General features: G+C 44.5%; 1 protein-coding gene across 2 annotated transcripts in view; it reads left to right on the top strand.

Moving 5' to 3' along the window:
• Nucleotides 1-16512, top strand: part of LUC7L (LUC7 like) — a 38461-nt gene that overhangs the window by 3956 nt on the left and 17993 nt on the right. For both annotated transcript variants that reach the window (XM_090023176.1, XM_090023175.1), the window contains one exon: nucleotides 10335-10433. In XM_090023176.1, the coding sequence (XP_089879302.1) occupies nucleotides 10335-10433 (99 nt within the window). The remainder of the gene's footprint in view (nucleotides 1-10334; nucleotides 10434-16512) is intronic.

The following is a 16512-nucleotide window of genomic DNA, read 5'->3' as shown; positions in this document are numbered from 1 at the left end:
AAATAGTTTCAATAACAGATACCTCAAAAGATTGCTTAATTATTGTATACCCTGTAATACTTTCAAAAGGAAACACAGCACAGCTTGTCACCACCACATAAGAATTAGATTGCTGCATGGTAGAGAAGAATTTAGATACTTGCTCTACTTTTTAACAGTCAGTACTGCCATATTGCTCTGATTATAAATTCACCCTACCTATAAGCTGACTCCATGGTTTCAGGTTCATGTTTAGGAAAAAACAGTTTTTCCCACAGCTAAAGACCTTGAACTTTCATTCCCTTAAAAAAATCTTCCTGGAGAATCAAACAATCTGGGAAAGGCCTGAAAGGATGAAATATAGTAAAAATACTAAAAGAAAAACTGCCTTATGTTCTTATGCCCAGAAAAAAAATTCTAATGTGATGCTGTTATTGCATGCGCAAAATATACTGCCAGTGCAAGGATCAAAATTTTCAGGCCTTAATTGTAGGTCAGCCTGTTGCGGGGGAAAAAGGCCAGTGTAATTTTATGGTTCTTCTGGAGGAAAAAAAATCAATTTAGAATAATTTACAGTAAATTATTTTTAATTTGAAAACTGTTGCTTTACATTGCCAGCTTCTCTAAACTAAGTAGCTTAGGAGCAGCACAGCCATATTATCCTTCATTTTCCTTGTGTGGGGAGCTCAGTATCTTGAACTTTTTTTTGACTTGAGAGAAATAATCAAGCAGTTTTTCTATTGCAGAGAACTCAGAAAGACTATAGATAGGGATTTTTATTTGAAATATCTGGGCACCCTGGTTGGGAATCATTGCGTAAGTTCTGGAACCAAGGTGGTGTTAAGTCTGTGCCAACAGAGAGAGCCACAGCACAGGCTTTGACTTGAACATATTACTGCAGCTTCCAAAATGTTTAAATTTTTGGGTAAAATTGTTAGTTGTAGACATTTCCTTATATTTTTAAAATAGTGTCAAAATAGACCCTAGTAAAGAAACTTGGAGTTTGGTCGCCTTGTTCTTTCTTGCCATGCATCAGCCTCTATTCCATCATGTGAGAAAGCTCTCCTGCCTTTTCTTCCTGCTTTGTCACTTGCCCATCTTGAGTTCCATGTTGTACTCTTGCAGAGTGCTTTAGAACATGGGTGTCAAACTCACGCAGTCCTGAAGGCTGGGTGACTATAGAATCACAGAAAGTGTGAATAAAGCATTATGGACAGACAGACAGACAGACAGATAAACTTAGGCTTTTATAATATTAAAATAGAAATTAGAGGTGGAAGGGACCTCAGGAGGTCTTCTAGTCCAACCCCTACTCAGAGCAGGACCATCGCCCACAAATCATCCCAGAAAAGCTTTGTCTAGGCTGGGTTTGGAAAACCTCCAAGGAAGGAGCTTCTACCACCTTTCTGGGTAACCTGTCCTAGTGTTTTACTACTCTCCTAGAAAATTCTTCCTAATATCTAATCTAAACTTACCTTGCTGCAACTTGAGACCATTACTCCTTGTTCTGTCATCTGCCACCACTGAGAACAGTCTAGCTCCATTGTCTTTTGAACCCTGCTTCAGGTAGTTGAAGTCCGCTGTTAAATCCCCTCTGTCTCCTCTTCTCTAGACTAAATAAGCCCAGTTCCCTCAGCCTCTCCTCATAAGTCATGTGCCCCAGCCTCTGAATCATTTTTGTCGCCCTCTGCTGGACTGTCTCCAATTTGTCAGTATCCTTTCTGTAGTGAGAGGCCCACAACTGAAAACACTACTCCAGATGTGGCCTCCCTAGTGCTGAATAGAGTGGAATAATCACTTCCCCTAGTGATTGACCTAGTGGCAGCACTCCTACCAATGCAGCCCAGTATGCCATTAGCCTTCTTGGCTACAAGGGCATACTGCTGGCTTATTCAGCTTATTGTCCACTGTAACCCCCAGGTCCTTTTCTGCAGAGCTGCTGCCCAGCCAGTCAGCTCCAGCCTGTACCGGTGCATGGGATTGTTCCATCCTAAGTACAGGACTTTGCACTTGTCCTTGTTGAACCTCATGAGATTCCTTTTGTCCCAATCCTCCAATTTGTCTAGGTCACTTTGAATCCTACTCCTACCCTCCAGCATATTTACTATTCTCCCCAGCTTGGTGTCATCTGCATACTTGCTGAGGGTGTACTCTATGTTATCTTCCAGTTGTTGATGAAGACATTGAACAAAACCAGCCCCCAGACCAACCCCTGAGGCACCCCACTTGATACCGCCTGCCAACTAGACATCAAGTCATTGATTACTACTGTCTGAGCCCGATGCTTCAGCCGATTTTTCTCTCTACCTTATAGTTTGTTCATCCAGTCCATACTCCCTTAGCTTGCCTAGGAGAATGTTGTGGGAAATGGTATCAAAAGCCTTGCTAAAATCAAGGCAGATCACATCCAGTGTTCTCCATGCATCCACAGAGTCAGTCATCCCATAGAAGAGAAGCAAGTTTCTCAGGCATGGCTTGCCCCTGATGAATCCATGCTGACTGTTCCTAATCACCTTCTCCTCCAAACGCTTAGAAATTAATTCCTTATGGATCTACTCCATGATTTTTCCAGAGACTGAGGTGAGGCTGACTGGGCTGTAGTTTCCTAGCTCCTCCTCCTTCCCTTTCTTAAATATGGGCACTATATGTGTCCTTTTCCAATCATCTGGGACCTCTCCTGATAGCTATGAGTTTTCAAAGATGATGGCCAGTGGCCTGGCAATTACAGCATCCAACTCCCTCAGCACCCTTGGATGCATTCATCTGGCCCCATGTGCTTGTACATGTCCAACTTTTCTAAGTAGTCCCTAACTTGGTTTTTTACCACTGAGGTGAGCTAATCTCCTGCCTAGTGTAGTAGTTTGGGAGCTGACCTTCCCTGTGAAGACTCGGGCAAAAAAGGCATTAAGCACTTCAGCCTTTTCTGCTTCCTCTGTTGCAAGGTTGCTTCTGTCATTCAGTAAGGGACCCATATTGTTTCTGATCCTCCTCTTGCTACCAACATACTTGTAGAATTCCTTCTTCAAGTAGTGCAGGGTTAGTCTGTGGGCTGCATCAGGCCTGCAGATTAGTCCCATGCGCTGCATCAAGAGCCTGAAGCCAACTTGGTGTAACCATCACATGTAACACATGCTAGACCAGCCCTGCAGGCAGCATATAGCATGTGTATGCTGCCTGGCCCCAGACGCTGCATGCAGCAGGGTGCATTTAATGTGCTGGCATGCATCTCGGCCATTGCCACCAGTGCTAAGGAGCGAATTAAAGTGGGGAAGTGCAAAGGAACCCTCAAGTGGATGCAAAGGCGGCTTTATTAGAAGTCTGTAGTCTTAAATTGTGTGTTGGGTGTAAGGGTTTTGAGGCCTTATTAAATGGGATAGGCAGTACACTGTTCCTTAGGGTAAGCCTCTGCCTTTCAGATAACCATCACTCAGCTCTCGTAGATACTTTTAGAAAGGTGTTACAAGATTCCTGCCAGCTTGACCCTTTTGTTTTTTTCCTCCATGTGTACCTTCATTGCAATCTATTAAGTTGCTTATTGGAAGGTCTCGTGAAGCACAGGAGGAAGAATGGATGTTGAGTAGCTTTGCTTAGTGAAATGTGATGGTTTGGTTTCTATTTGGTGAGTCTTGGATGCTGACCGTCTGAGGGCTTTTATCTACATTATGAGTTTTCTACCAGCAGAAGTTCTGACAGAGAGCAGCTGCCAGCATAAAGCTTTTAGAGTGCATATTGTCTCTACATGCACACACAGCGTGGGCATGTCTACAGGCATTTTCTCTCAGCTGCTAGGTGGCAATAGGAGTCTTTCAGTCAGAAAGCGAGTTTTCCTTTGCTAGCAGAAAGGAGTTGTCACCTCCTAAGAATCACTGAGTGAACAAGCTTACAGTTCTTCCAGCAAATCTATGTAGTGTAGTTATGGCTTTTGTGTGGTGTTGGAGGCTCTAAGAGATTGGTAGTATGCCAGTTAGATTTCTTTACATTTCCTTCAGTCAGACATATGAGGCCACAGAGATAGAAGTGGGAATGTTCTGTCGGTGTCTTGATACTGGTTTACCTTTCTGCCCCACTGAATATTGTAAGGAATCATAAAATGTCACAACCAAGGTAATCTGACCTGTAAGAGCAAATGGGTGTCCATTCAGCAGGCTTGTAGATGTGCATTGGGGTGGTATTTCCTACTTCCTGTTGGACCAGTTTTCAGACAAGTCCACATGTGGGAAAAACCATCTGTTTGCAATCTGATTAGACTAGTTAATTCTACTTGCATTCTTCCAGTTCCAATTTAGGACAGCTGAGCCTGGTTCCAAACATGATGGTGCTAAGGGAGACTTATAGGCTTGCAAATGAAGATATTTTGGTTAGGCTTTTGCTATTTTAGTTTGAGCTTATTGTTTGATGTAGTCTGTGGTGAGTCTGTTGCCAGTCTCAGTGTGAATAGTTGTGAATTCTGGAGGAATTTAAGATGGGAGGTAAAATATTGCGATCTGTCCTTTTAGTCGACTGAAGCAATGCTTGAGCTTCCTTGGAGACCTTATTCTGTATTACATGTATGTGTATCTGAACTCATAAGCTGATGCTTGTGATCATCCTTGCTTAGGGGTTGTGCAGTCAAGATGTTCTAGATGTTTGTTTTCAATAGAGGTGCATCGATACATTGGTTCATATCGTATTGGCACTGATAAAAGGAAAATTGACATTATTGGCAAACAGCTTTTTTTGTCTGATGTGGCTGATAATGTTGCCGAAAAATGCCAGGTGCATGTGCACAGCTGGAGCATGCATGTAGCCAGGAATGCAGCCTAGCAGCTTGGAGAGCAGCATCTGGCTGGTAAGTCTGTGGGGTGAAGAGGTATGGGGGTAGATTGAGGCCCCCACAGTGAGGGAGAGAGTGGGGTTGGGGCAGGGGCAGGTACTGCCCAGGTGGGGCAGGGTGGGGCACAGGATGGAGCTCATACAGGGGGTGCAGGGAGTGGGGAGGGGGAGTGGCTCCTGCCGCTGTGTGCACCCCAGGGGAGACATGGAGGGGTATGTACCCCCCGGATCTGTATGTGGGATGAGGTCAGGCTGCCCACTGTGCCTCTTCCCAGCTGGGGGGATAGGTCAGGGCTGCACGCAGGGGCAGGGGCAGGGGCGTCAGCACTGTTGGGGGGGGGGTGGAGCCTGTGGCCACCCCAAAACTATCCATAGCCACCTTGTAGCTACCTGCCCTGAGCGCAGCCCCTATCCAGACCTCTGCCAGAAGAGCCCAGCATCACCCCGACCACGCAGTGGGCAGCCTGCCTTTGTCCAGCACACAGATCCAGGGGCACATGCCCCCCATGTCTTTTCTGGTAGTGCATGCAGTGGCGGGAACTGCCACATATTCCCATGCCCCTTGGACAAGCCTGGTGCCCTACCCAATCCCAGCCTCACTCTCTCCCTCACTGTGGGGGCCTCAATCTGTACCCCGCTGCCAATCCCTTTCCCCCAACTGACTTATCAGCTGGAAGCTGCTCTCCAGTGCATATCAGCGATCGGATTGGTATCAGCCGATATGGCTGGCCAATAATTGGCCGTTGGTATCAGCCCAAAAAATTTTATTGGTGCACCCCTAGTTCTCAGATAGCAATGGGCGTATTTTTACCAGCAGAGGAACTGCAGTACTCCTGGATGGGGTGCCTGCTGGTAATGATGCTACCAGATTAGCTGATGAAACAATTCTGAAAACTGTGTAAGTGGAATATCCTCCAGGGAGCTGTCTTTATACAAACTGTCATCTTGCTTTGGTGTTGCATGTGGAGGTCCAGGTCCTGGTAAAAATATCCAGATATCTAGAATTTATTGCAAGTCATTGGGAACTAGAACCCAAGGCTTTTCTGCAGATGTTTGCTTGCCCAAAGAGAGAAACCTGGAGATACATTGCCATCTTACAAAGTCTGGAGAAAGAGGAGCTGGCAAGGTTGAGGACTACTTTGCTTAGCTTGCGAACATGTCTCTCCAAAGTGATGGTACCACTTCAGTTTGGAAAAAGTTCTTGAACTTCTTTTGGAAATATGACAGTCCTGGGCTGTGATTTTCAGAAGAGGTCCCTCCACCTCCTAAGCTAGTGTTGGAAAGGAATTTGGGTATACAGTGGCCCCACATAATGGAATGACTGAAAGTGCGTATGTAGTTCTGGGATTGCTGGAAGTTGTAACCGCAATAAAACGACTGAACTGGAAGCTTCTCTAAATCCAAGGAAGAGAGTTGGCTGGGTCTGATCTTGCAAAACTTTCAGAGCTATTTCTAAAGAGTTATATTTCATTTCTACCCAGAACTTGCTTCTGGGAGTGGTGCTTATGTCTAACGCTCATGATTAGCAGCACATATTTCTCTGTTCAAGTTGAGGGAGGTGTAGATGAATAGATAGCTCAGTGGTGACAAGTCAGAATAGTTTCAGTCTTGCTAACTAAAGATCATACTAATGCAGGGGAGGGCAAAATATGGGCTGTGGGCCAGATCCTAGTGCCCGTAGTGTGTAGCAGGCAGCCTTCCACAGATCCAGGGGACACGTGCCCCCTGTGTCTCCCGTGGGGCCTGCCCAGTGATGGCAGTTGCCTCAGCCCCTCCCTGCCCCCCCACCCAACGTAGTCTCGGAGGAGCCGCTCAAGGCTCCATCCTGTGTCCCGGCTAGACAGTACCTACCCCTGCCCCAGCCCCACTCCCTCGCTTCCTCGTTGCAGGAGTCTCTATCCCTCCTCTGCGCTCCTGCCTCCCACACACTTACAGGCTGGACTCTTGGCTGGGTGCATGCTGCAGTTGCATGCATGCGTGTGCCATTTTTTCAGCGACATGATTAGTCACGTTGGCCAAAAAAAGTCAATTGCCGATAATGTCAGTTTTCCTTTTATCAGTGCCAATACGATATGGACCAATGTATTTTGGTGCACCTCTGTTTTAAGTCAACAGTTTTAAACCAGGACTTGTGGCATGGTCCACTTACCGTGAAGCTGTTTTGGGATGTGGATAATTTGAATAATAATGAGAATCAGTATATGAGTGCTTTGCCAGATAGTGTATAACATGGTGTAATGAAAAGAGAAGAAATAAGCAGATAAAGAAGGTGGGAATTATTGCCTCATTTGTATGCAATAAGGAGTTGTGCTGGTTTAAATTGTGGGTGCCGCTTGCTAATATCATGGGCCGATAGTGGTGGGGGCCACTATTTTCATTAGAGGTGCACCTATACATTGGTCCCATGTTGGATCAGCACCAATATAGGGAATGTTGACTGTATTAAAAATCGGCTTTTTTTGCCTGCTGTGGCTGATAATGTGGCCAGTAAAAGCCCTGTGCATATGCACAACTGGAGCATAGCCCAGTGGCTTGGAGACCAGTGTCAGGTTGGTAAGTCGGGAGTTGGGGTGCAGATCGAGGCCTCCGCAGTGAGGGAGGGAGTGGGGCTGGGGCAGGCACTGTTCAGCTGGGGCAGGGCAGAGTTGCAAATGGCTCATCCGGAGTGTGGGGGGAGGTGCACCTGAGGGCATGGCGGGACATGTGCCCCTGGATCTGTGTGCGGGGTGGGGTGGGCTGTTGCTGCAGGCTGGGACTGGGACTGGGGTCTGCACTGGACTCTTCCGGGGGGGTGGGGATGGGTTGGGTTGCACTTGGGGTGGGCGGAAGCAGCGCTGGGAGGAGGCTAGGAGGATGCTATGGCGAGTTTTGGGGTGGCTGCAGCCCCCCTCTTGTAGCCCCCTCCCAGTGCTGCCACCTTACCCGAGTGCAACCAGCTTCAGCCCACCCAACCAGGAAGAGCCCAGCGCAGCCCTGGCCCCAACCCGCAGCAGAAGCCTGCCCTGCCCTGCCCCCCACAGATCTGGGGGCACGCAACCCCATGCCCTCCCAGAGTGTGTGCAGGGTGGGAGCCACCCCGCACACACTCCCTGGATGAGCTGCTTGTGGCACCATCCCATGACCTGCCCTGGCTGAGCAGTGCCTGCCTCTGCCCTGCTCCCTCACCTTATGGGCCTCAATCTCCCCCTCACCCACCTTTTTCCCCCAACGCTGGTCTGCAACCTGCCCGGCTGCATATCGTATCAGTATCGGCCAATATGGCTCCTTAAAAATTGGCCATCGGTATTGGCTCCAAAAATCTCTATTGATGCACCCCTAATTTTTATGCCCAGGCGGTGCTTTTTGTTCTGATGGCTGCTACAGTGGGGAAAGCATTCCCCAGTCAGCAGTGAAAGCCTAGTATCCCAGGGGAGGGGGGAAGGGGGTCATAAAAGGGACAGGGGAAAGGGAGGGGCTTTTTCTACCTCTGGGCAGGAAAATGTGTGGAGGGGGTCAGGTGTACCTGGGGGCTGCCTTGGCAGATGGCCCTGGCACTGGGTAGGTGAGAGGCTGTTTGGTCCTCTGTGTTTCCCGTTCTCAAACCCTAGCGTCCCAGTTTTTCTGTCTGGAGGAGCAAACAGCCCCTTCCATACCTGGTGTCAGGGCCATCTGCCAAGGCAGTCCCCAGGTGCACCCAACACCCTGCACCCCAGTTTTCTAGCCTGAAGGAGCAAAAAGCCTCTCCCTCTCCAAGCTCTCTCCTTCCTCTGTCCCTTTTGCAACCCCTGGGCTGCTAGGCTTTTGCTGCTGGCTAGAGCAGTGTTTCTTAACCTTTTAAGTAGCAGGTACCCCCTAACTTCTGAAAATTTTAATAAGTATCCCAACACTCAATTTCCATGGGGCTTTTATGTTTACAGACTAATGTGTGCCATATGTTGGAAGAACGGCTGTGTATATAAGGCCGTGATACGACAGATGTCTGATCTGGTACGGGTAGGGTTGCCACCTTTTACACCAGCAGTGCACAACTCAAGTATGTACCTGGGCTAGAGGTGATGTTGGCTAAAGCTAGGAGGGCTGAACCCAGTGCCACGCAAAGTGCAGCACAAGAAATTAATACTGGGGAATTTAATTTTTTAAGTTGCACCAAATTTTTTGCCATAGTTTTAAGAGGAGGAAGGGGCAAGAGAGTGAGGAAAAGAGGGCAAGAGAGAGAGAGTTTTGGGGTACCTGTGTACCCCCTGACTGTGTGTCTCATACTCCCAGGGGTACGTGTACCACAGGTTGAGAAACTATGGGCTGGGGAATGCTTTCCTCCGCCTGTAGTAACCATCTTGTTGCAATGAAATGCCTTGCTGGGGAACTCCCCAACAGGTGGTCATATCATGGGATTTTGTAGCAAGTCGCATTTTACATGAAAATCACTTAATTTAATGATTTTCATGAAAAATGTGAAATTGCAGTTTAAGTCAGGCCCTACCTGTAGAGCAAAATAGGCTGAACAGTCAGCAGCTCTTCAAGTTCAAGTTGTGTGGCTAGAACTGGTTAAGCCATATGTAGTCTTAACGTTAATCTTTCTCACTCCCTGTTCATTATCTGTCTCTCAGCTCTTGCTCTGAGGAGCCTGGAAGGGAATACAGTATTGCATGTGCAGTTTGCTTCTGTAGGGTAAGGCACATGTGTGCTTCTTTGTGACGTAGAGTATAAAGATACATATATACAGAGAGCTGCAGTCTAACCTCGTGTGCTCTTGTGTATAGTTAGGCCTTTTGGCATTATGACTTTCAGGATGCTAAGCATCCTTTGTCCGTTTGAAAACAAAATGAATACTGGCTTTCCTGATAAATGAAATAAGTAATCTATTGGGCATTTTAATTAAATGCTTAAATACTACTTTTGGTTGCTGGCCTACAGATTGAGAACCTTTTTTAACACCATCTGCTACAAATTTGCTCTTTTGGGTGTGGTTGGAAGACTCTCATGGAAAGGATCCTGTCTTCTTCCATTGGGTTTTTTTGTCAGTTTGATTTGTATGGTCTTGTGCAAAAGAGTCCTTTGTTTTGGGCCAATGGAATTTTAAAAGCCCTGCTGCATTAGGATGGGTCAGTCCTGTAAAGGGGTTAATTTTGCGAGACTTAGACACATTGCTCCCCTGGCCATATCCTTTTCCTCTAAGTTACACTTCACCAGGAAGCAGCACCTTAATTTTGACAGGTTCATTTTGACCCTTTCTCAGTGTTCTTCCTGGTGAGACCCATTTTCCTGTCATTGTGTAGTTTTAGGATTAAGATTGGGTAACTGCTTCATCCTACTTTTCTTTGACTGTAGAGCTATTATGTTTTGTTGACAGTTAACCAAAATAGATCACTACAAGAACACGTGGAAGACCTTTTGGTTACTTTTCTTATTAGTTGACCAAGAGGGAAGATCAATTCCTAAAGTGCCTTTAAGGATGATGTGATGCATGAAAGGAATATATACATCAATGTCAGCAGTTAAATATCCTCTGTTTCTTGCAGTAATAGAAGGTTTTTAATGTTAATTTTCTTTTTGCTTTCCAACAGCGCATGGACCTGGGAGAATGTACAAAGATCCATGATTTGGCACTGAGAGCAGATTATGAGATTGCAAGTAAAGAGAGAGACCTGTTTTTTGAATTGGATGTAAGTTTGGAGGTGGGGGTAACTACAGTTATAAATGCTTACATCTTGCTGGACTCTGGAATGCCAGAGTGTCCAGTTGGCATTCCAACTAACCTTTGTGTATGAAAAATTTACTAATGTGTATAATTCATTGCCTCTTGTCAGCTAGATGAATCAGACAGGCATCAAAGGTTAAAACAGGTTAATTATATCATTAACAAAAAATAAGAACAGAAGTAATACACTGTAAAATATGGACTTTCCCTGCATTTTTTGCCTGTGCAGACCTGCCAGTGACACTGCTGTAAGTCATGTTTGGAAATCCTGTTGCCAGCTATGCACAGTATGGGACATTCTCTGCTCTTCACAGACTCACCTTTGCCAGCCTGAACTTCTTGATTGGCTTCCTGTACTGGAACCAGTCAAGGGCAGAAGCAGTGCTAACTTTCCCTTCTTTGTATAGCTGTTGTCCATGCTGTGACGGTTCAGTGCACTGTGTCAGCAGTCTCTATACACATTGCCCACTAGATCTTAAAATGTAGAGACTGCCAGTCTTGCTCATAAACTTTGAAGCGGGGCCCAAGTCTTCTATTATTTTTGCAGTGTTATTTGCACCACTGTTAGACCTAAGGTGCAGTTAACCTGCCTTACGGACTTTCCTGAGCAAAAGAAAGAGGTTGGGGGACTGGAGAAATGAAGCAGATAATTCAGTTTTGGCAACTGAGCTTGCTTCATCTCATTGCCAAAACAGATAATAAACTATTTTCTGGTTGTCCTGCATGTCCCTGTTTCTTTTGAAATAAAGTGCCATTTCCAGTGCTCTTTTTACAGGCTGGTCTTACGCTTTTGTTTGTTTTATTAGCCTAATATGTTTCTAGCCAAACTTGTATATTTCTCGCAGGTTTTTTAATTATCAACAACCTGATATTTCAACCCACCCCCATTCTTTAAGAGACTGCTGATATACAAAACTAGGGCCGGAAGGGAGCTAAGGATCTGTTCCAAGCCCCTTTTCAAGGCAGGATCATCCCTGTCTAAACTATGCTATGTCTAAACCCAACTATATAAGTGTATATGTAACCTGCTATTAAAAATATCCAAGGATGGAAATTCTACAGCCTCTGTAGGTAGCCTGTTCCAGTGCTTAAGCACCCACACAGTAAGAGAGTTCTTCTTAATAATTAACTGAATTTCTCTTGCTGTAATTTAAGACCACTTCTCCTTGTCCTATCCCCTGTGACCACAGAGAATAGTCTATTGCCACCCTCTTTATAATCACCCTTCAGTAACTGAAGACTATTATTAAATCCTCCCTCAGGTTTCTCTTTTTCAGACTGAATAATCACCACTCTCCCAGTGTTTCCGTCTAAATCATGTTTCCTTGACTTGTAATCATTTTTGTTGCTTTCTGCTGAGCTTTTTAATTTGCCAACATCTTTTCTGAATTTTGGTGTCCAAAACTAGACATGATGCTCCAATTGAGGCCTCATCAGTGCTGAATCAAATGGAAAAAACACTTTGCTTGACTTGCAAATGATGCTCCTATTAATACAGCCCAGTATATTATTTCCCTTTTTTCCAACTAGTACACACTGTTGACCCATATTCAGCTTACAGTTCACTATAACCCCCAGGTCCTTTTCTGCATTACAGCAGACTAGCTAGGCCAGGGGTAGGTAACCCCCCAGCACGAGTGCGAGAGCATGACATGTGAAGGCATTTTGCTTAGTATGTGTGTCTCAGAAGGGGCCAGGGCTGTACTACCACAACAACAGTCAGGTCCCTCCATTGTCTGACCCGACATGCCAACATCTTACCAGTCAGCGTTGTGGGTATTTTTGGCGCTCTTCTGAGAAACATTGCTGAACTCTCAGCTAGGCATTTCCTAGTCTGTATTTGTACATGTGGTCTTAAGTATAGAACTTTTTAACTTTTTTTTGTATTTGATTTTATTTGATTAATGTCATATCGCTTCTCCAGTTAATTGGTCATTCTAAATCCTAATCCTTCCCTTCAGAGTGTCTGCAGCTCTGTCTAACTTGATGTCCTCTGTAAATATGCAAATCTCCCATCTGCCCAATCATAATGAAGATATTAAACAATCCTATACCCATGACCAGAAATGTAGGTTTTCTGGAAAATTTTGAATTGGAAAATTTTCCAATGGCCTAAATAGAGCGTGATCTGATTTAGCATGTTTGTTTGACTTTAGTAAACAAAACTAACAAAGTACCCCATGTTAATTTTGTCCCAGTAGCCACAAGTATTTGAACTGAAATATTTGATTAGGAAAAAAATTAAATACAGCACACTTAATGTGGTTTAAATGTTAGAGTCAAACAAATTAAAAGCTTTATGTGGAAACAAATTATTTTTATTGGAATACTTGTAAAAATGTAAAGACAGTACATAATAGCGTGTACTTCCCTTATATTATTTGTTTAAATGTAAGAAAAAAACCGAAGACACTGAAAACTGTTGACCCTCATTTTAGCACACCCAAAGAACTGTGCGTGATAAGTTGTGGTCGTCTACTCATCTACTTCAATGGAGTTTAACTCTCTTCCACTGAGGTCATCGTGGCACCTCCAGGAATCACTTGCAGTACTTATTAGTTTCATTTCAAAATCAGATTCAGAACTACTTGAACCACGTTCTCTTTCACTAAGGGATGGTTTTACGAATGAGTCTGTGGGCAAGGGCAGCTTATCATTGCACTGCATCTTCTTCACTAATTGTGCTTCTGACTGATTCTCCAGAAGCAAGCAATTTTGAGAAACAGAAACAAGCTTAGCAGTGCATTCATTTGTTAGTCTATTCTTCTTTTTTGTCTTGATTGAGCTGAAAGCCTTCCAGGGAATGCTTAGGATTCTTAGAGCAATCCTGGACAACAGTCGGGTATTACAGCGTCCCTTCCAACATGTGAAAGGAGACACATTCTCTGCTGTCCACCAAATTATGTCTTTGCTTTGAAGTTTTTCTTTTGCACGATCATGGCTGTTTCAATGATGTTGGGGACTTTCTTAGCTACTTCCATAATTGTATCAAGAGCAGTAGATAATTCACCTTCTGATAATTGTTGTCCTCTGTGTTGAAGATCCAGAAAGGTTTGCTGCCAGATGAACTGGATGAGAGCAAAACTCAGATCTCTTAATAAACATTTGTTTTACTATTACTACTACTTTTTTGGATAGAGGTGAAGAAGGCAGAAGCTCAATTAGATTTTCATTCAGCTGTCTGAATATCTGTGGAAGATTTGAAAGCATCTCCGTCAAGTTTTTTGATAGCCACTGAAACTGGTAGTAGCAAATGGGATGGTCCTTGAACTTGAACCCAGAACACATCATTGTCGAGAATCTGCTTCCAGATGTTCACGGGAATAATTGGGGATGCTGTGTCATCTATTGAAGCACGCTGCAAACAGTTCCTTGTGTGCAGCAAACTATGTATAAACACTTTGTAGCTGAGCCCCATCTAGTTTCCCCTGGCAATAAAAGTTCACTTTCCTTCCCCTGCTTCTCTTTCTGTAATTTCTTCAAAGTCTGATTAGCAATGTGATGATTGTTGAATATCTTCACAATCACTTTGCAGTTTGTCAATATTGTTTTAATTGTATTCACACTTACTATGTCCTTTTCCGGAAGATTCAACCCATGAGCAAGACAGCTAAATACTATTAAATGAGGATACATTGCCTTTAATATCTGCCATGCAGCTTTCATGTTACTCACATTATCAGTTACAAGGGCTTGTACCCTGGAGGGACCTGCACTTTCAGTCTCTTCACTCAGTAATTTGGCTATGTGTTCACCTGTATGATGAGAAGATTTGGTGGCAATTGCTTTCAGGAATATTGGCTCATATTGCATAATAAAGGATTTCCTTGTCTATCAGTCCATCCATCCGACATCGGAATCAGTGATTCTGTTTGACCAATTCTTTGAATAACCGTTGCTTGAATTCTGTCATACTCTCTGTCGAAGAGAGAATGCGATAAGTGATAACAAAAAGTATTGATTATCAGTTATGGAGAGAGGTGTATCACTTGCAACTATAGCTTGAGCTAATGTCTCATCTGCTTTTTCTTGATCTTCTTTTGACATTTTGTGTACAAAGCTTGATAAAAGGTTTGGCTGTCTTGAACAGCTACTCATGGTGGATTGTATATCTGGTGTCAGTGATCCTGAAAGCAAGGATCCTGCTTGTTCTTCGCCCAGACGTGGCAGCTCAACATTTTTTCATTTTCCATTTTTTGCATATATGCTATTTCATTTGAGCTACCAAGTTCCTGCAACAAAAGGGGGAAAAGATTTTTATTTTAGCCTATTCTAGTCTGGCCTCATCCATCAAAAGGAGAAGGAGCAGCGGCAGGGAGCTTGCTTCCCTCCTCCCTGCCAGAAAGAACACTGCTGCTCAACTTACTGCTCAGTTGTCCTGGGACTGCAGAGCCGTATAGTTTGACCTCTGCCATTGGCCAAAGCAATATAAGCTCACTGTGCTGGGTTGAAATAGTTAACTATTTATCTATTATGTAATTTAAAAAAATATTTATTGTTAATCCTAAGCCACTTTGGGTGCTTAGTGCAAGCAGAATACAAATATTTTAAATAACAGTCCAGAGTTGTATTAACAACTTTTAAAATTATAGTGTTATAAAACAATATAGATTCTATTTAACATATTAATTTGTTTAATTGCATAGGATTCCTGAAGTAGACTTTTCTCAGATGATGTTGTTCCACCACTTTGTTGTATTAGCTTTCTGTATATGGCTTGTACACTTTCAGGACAGTTTCTATATGTTATTAAATGTTTCTTCATTCTTGTTGCATTGTTAGCATACTTACATCTTTCTAAGCCTGCAGTATTTACATCTACCAACTTTCTTCCTTCCTTCAGTGGCTTGAGCTTTACTATAATGATGCCACATGCTAGTTTTTTGTTTCTGATTAGGCGTTCTTATGACTACTTCAAACCAAAAGCACAAAAAACCTAACAGACTCCCCTTGATACCTTCTCCTAATTGAACACTCCGTGAGCTATTGATAATGACTCTTTGAGCACAGTAAAGTCAGGCTTAGCTGGTGCAGCCTAGGCAGCACCGCTCACAGGACATGGGAACAGGCTCAATGCCTGGCCAAGCGCTGTCTCCATAGTGATAGCAAGGCCCACAGGCTGTGCTCAGGCTCTGCCTGGGTTCTATGGCCTCCAGCGACAGGGATGCTGTTGGTAGGTGAAGAATGTCAGGTCAGGGCTGGGCCAGGGTTTTGCCGGGGTGGCACTGGAGTGGGGGTGAAAAGTATTGTTATGGTGTATAAGTCAAGGTTGAATTTTAAGAATTAAAAGTTGGGTTTCAAAGCTCAACTTCTATACTGTGAAATATGGTAGTTATATCCACCTTACAATACTTTAATGTATCTTAACTTACTAGAGAACATCATGGGAGATGATGTTGAAAGCCTTGCTAAAGTCAAGGTATATCCCATCCACTGCTTCCCCCTGTCCCCTACCCTGTATCCACAGAGCCTATCACCTAGCTATAGAAGGAAATCAAGCTGGTGTGAGGCATGATTTGCTCTTGGTGAATTCCTGCTCTTGATTGTTCCTGGTCACGTTGTTCTCCTACAGGTACTTGGAAATAGATTCCTCAATGACCTGCTCCATGATCTTTCTAGGTATCAAGGTCAGACTGACTGGTCTGTAATTCCCTGGATCCTATTAGCGGTATGTAGGGGGTGCACATGCATCCCCTGAGAGAAGTGGTGCCTGCAGGCGGTTGCCACTCCTCCCTCTCCCCTCACTGCCATCGCCATCGGTGGTGTCTGTGGGAGGTTGGCACTCGCTACCCCTCCCTGCCGCCAACACTGCTGTGGCCACCTGCAGGAGCTTGTCGCCTCTCCTCCGCCACCTGCGGCCAGTTGCCATGCCCCCCAGTTTCTGGGGACACATGTCGTTCGTGCTGGATTCTCCTTCCCTTTCTTGAAGAATGACACTATATTTGCCCTTTTCCAGCAGGACCTCTCCCAACCTCAGTGAGTTACCAGAGGGACTAGCCATTGGCTCTGCAGTTATCACAGCCAGTTTTTTGAGTACATCCCAT

Source organism: Crocodylus siamensis, chromosome 12 (genome assembly GCF_052110815.1).
Source record: "Crocodylus siamensis isolate JL-2025a chromosome 12, ASM5211081v1, whole genome shotgun sequence".
Lineage (NCBI taxonomy): Eukaryota > Metazoa > Chordata > Crocodylia > Crocodylidae > Crocodylus > Crocodylus siamensis.
This window is presented reverse-complemented; position numbering and strand designations above follow the sequence as displayed.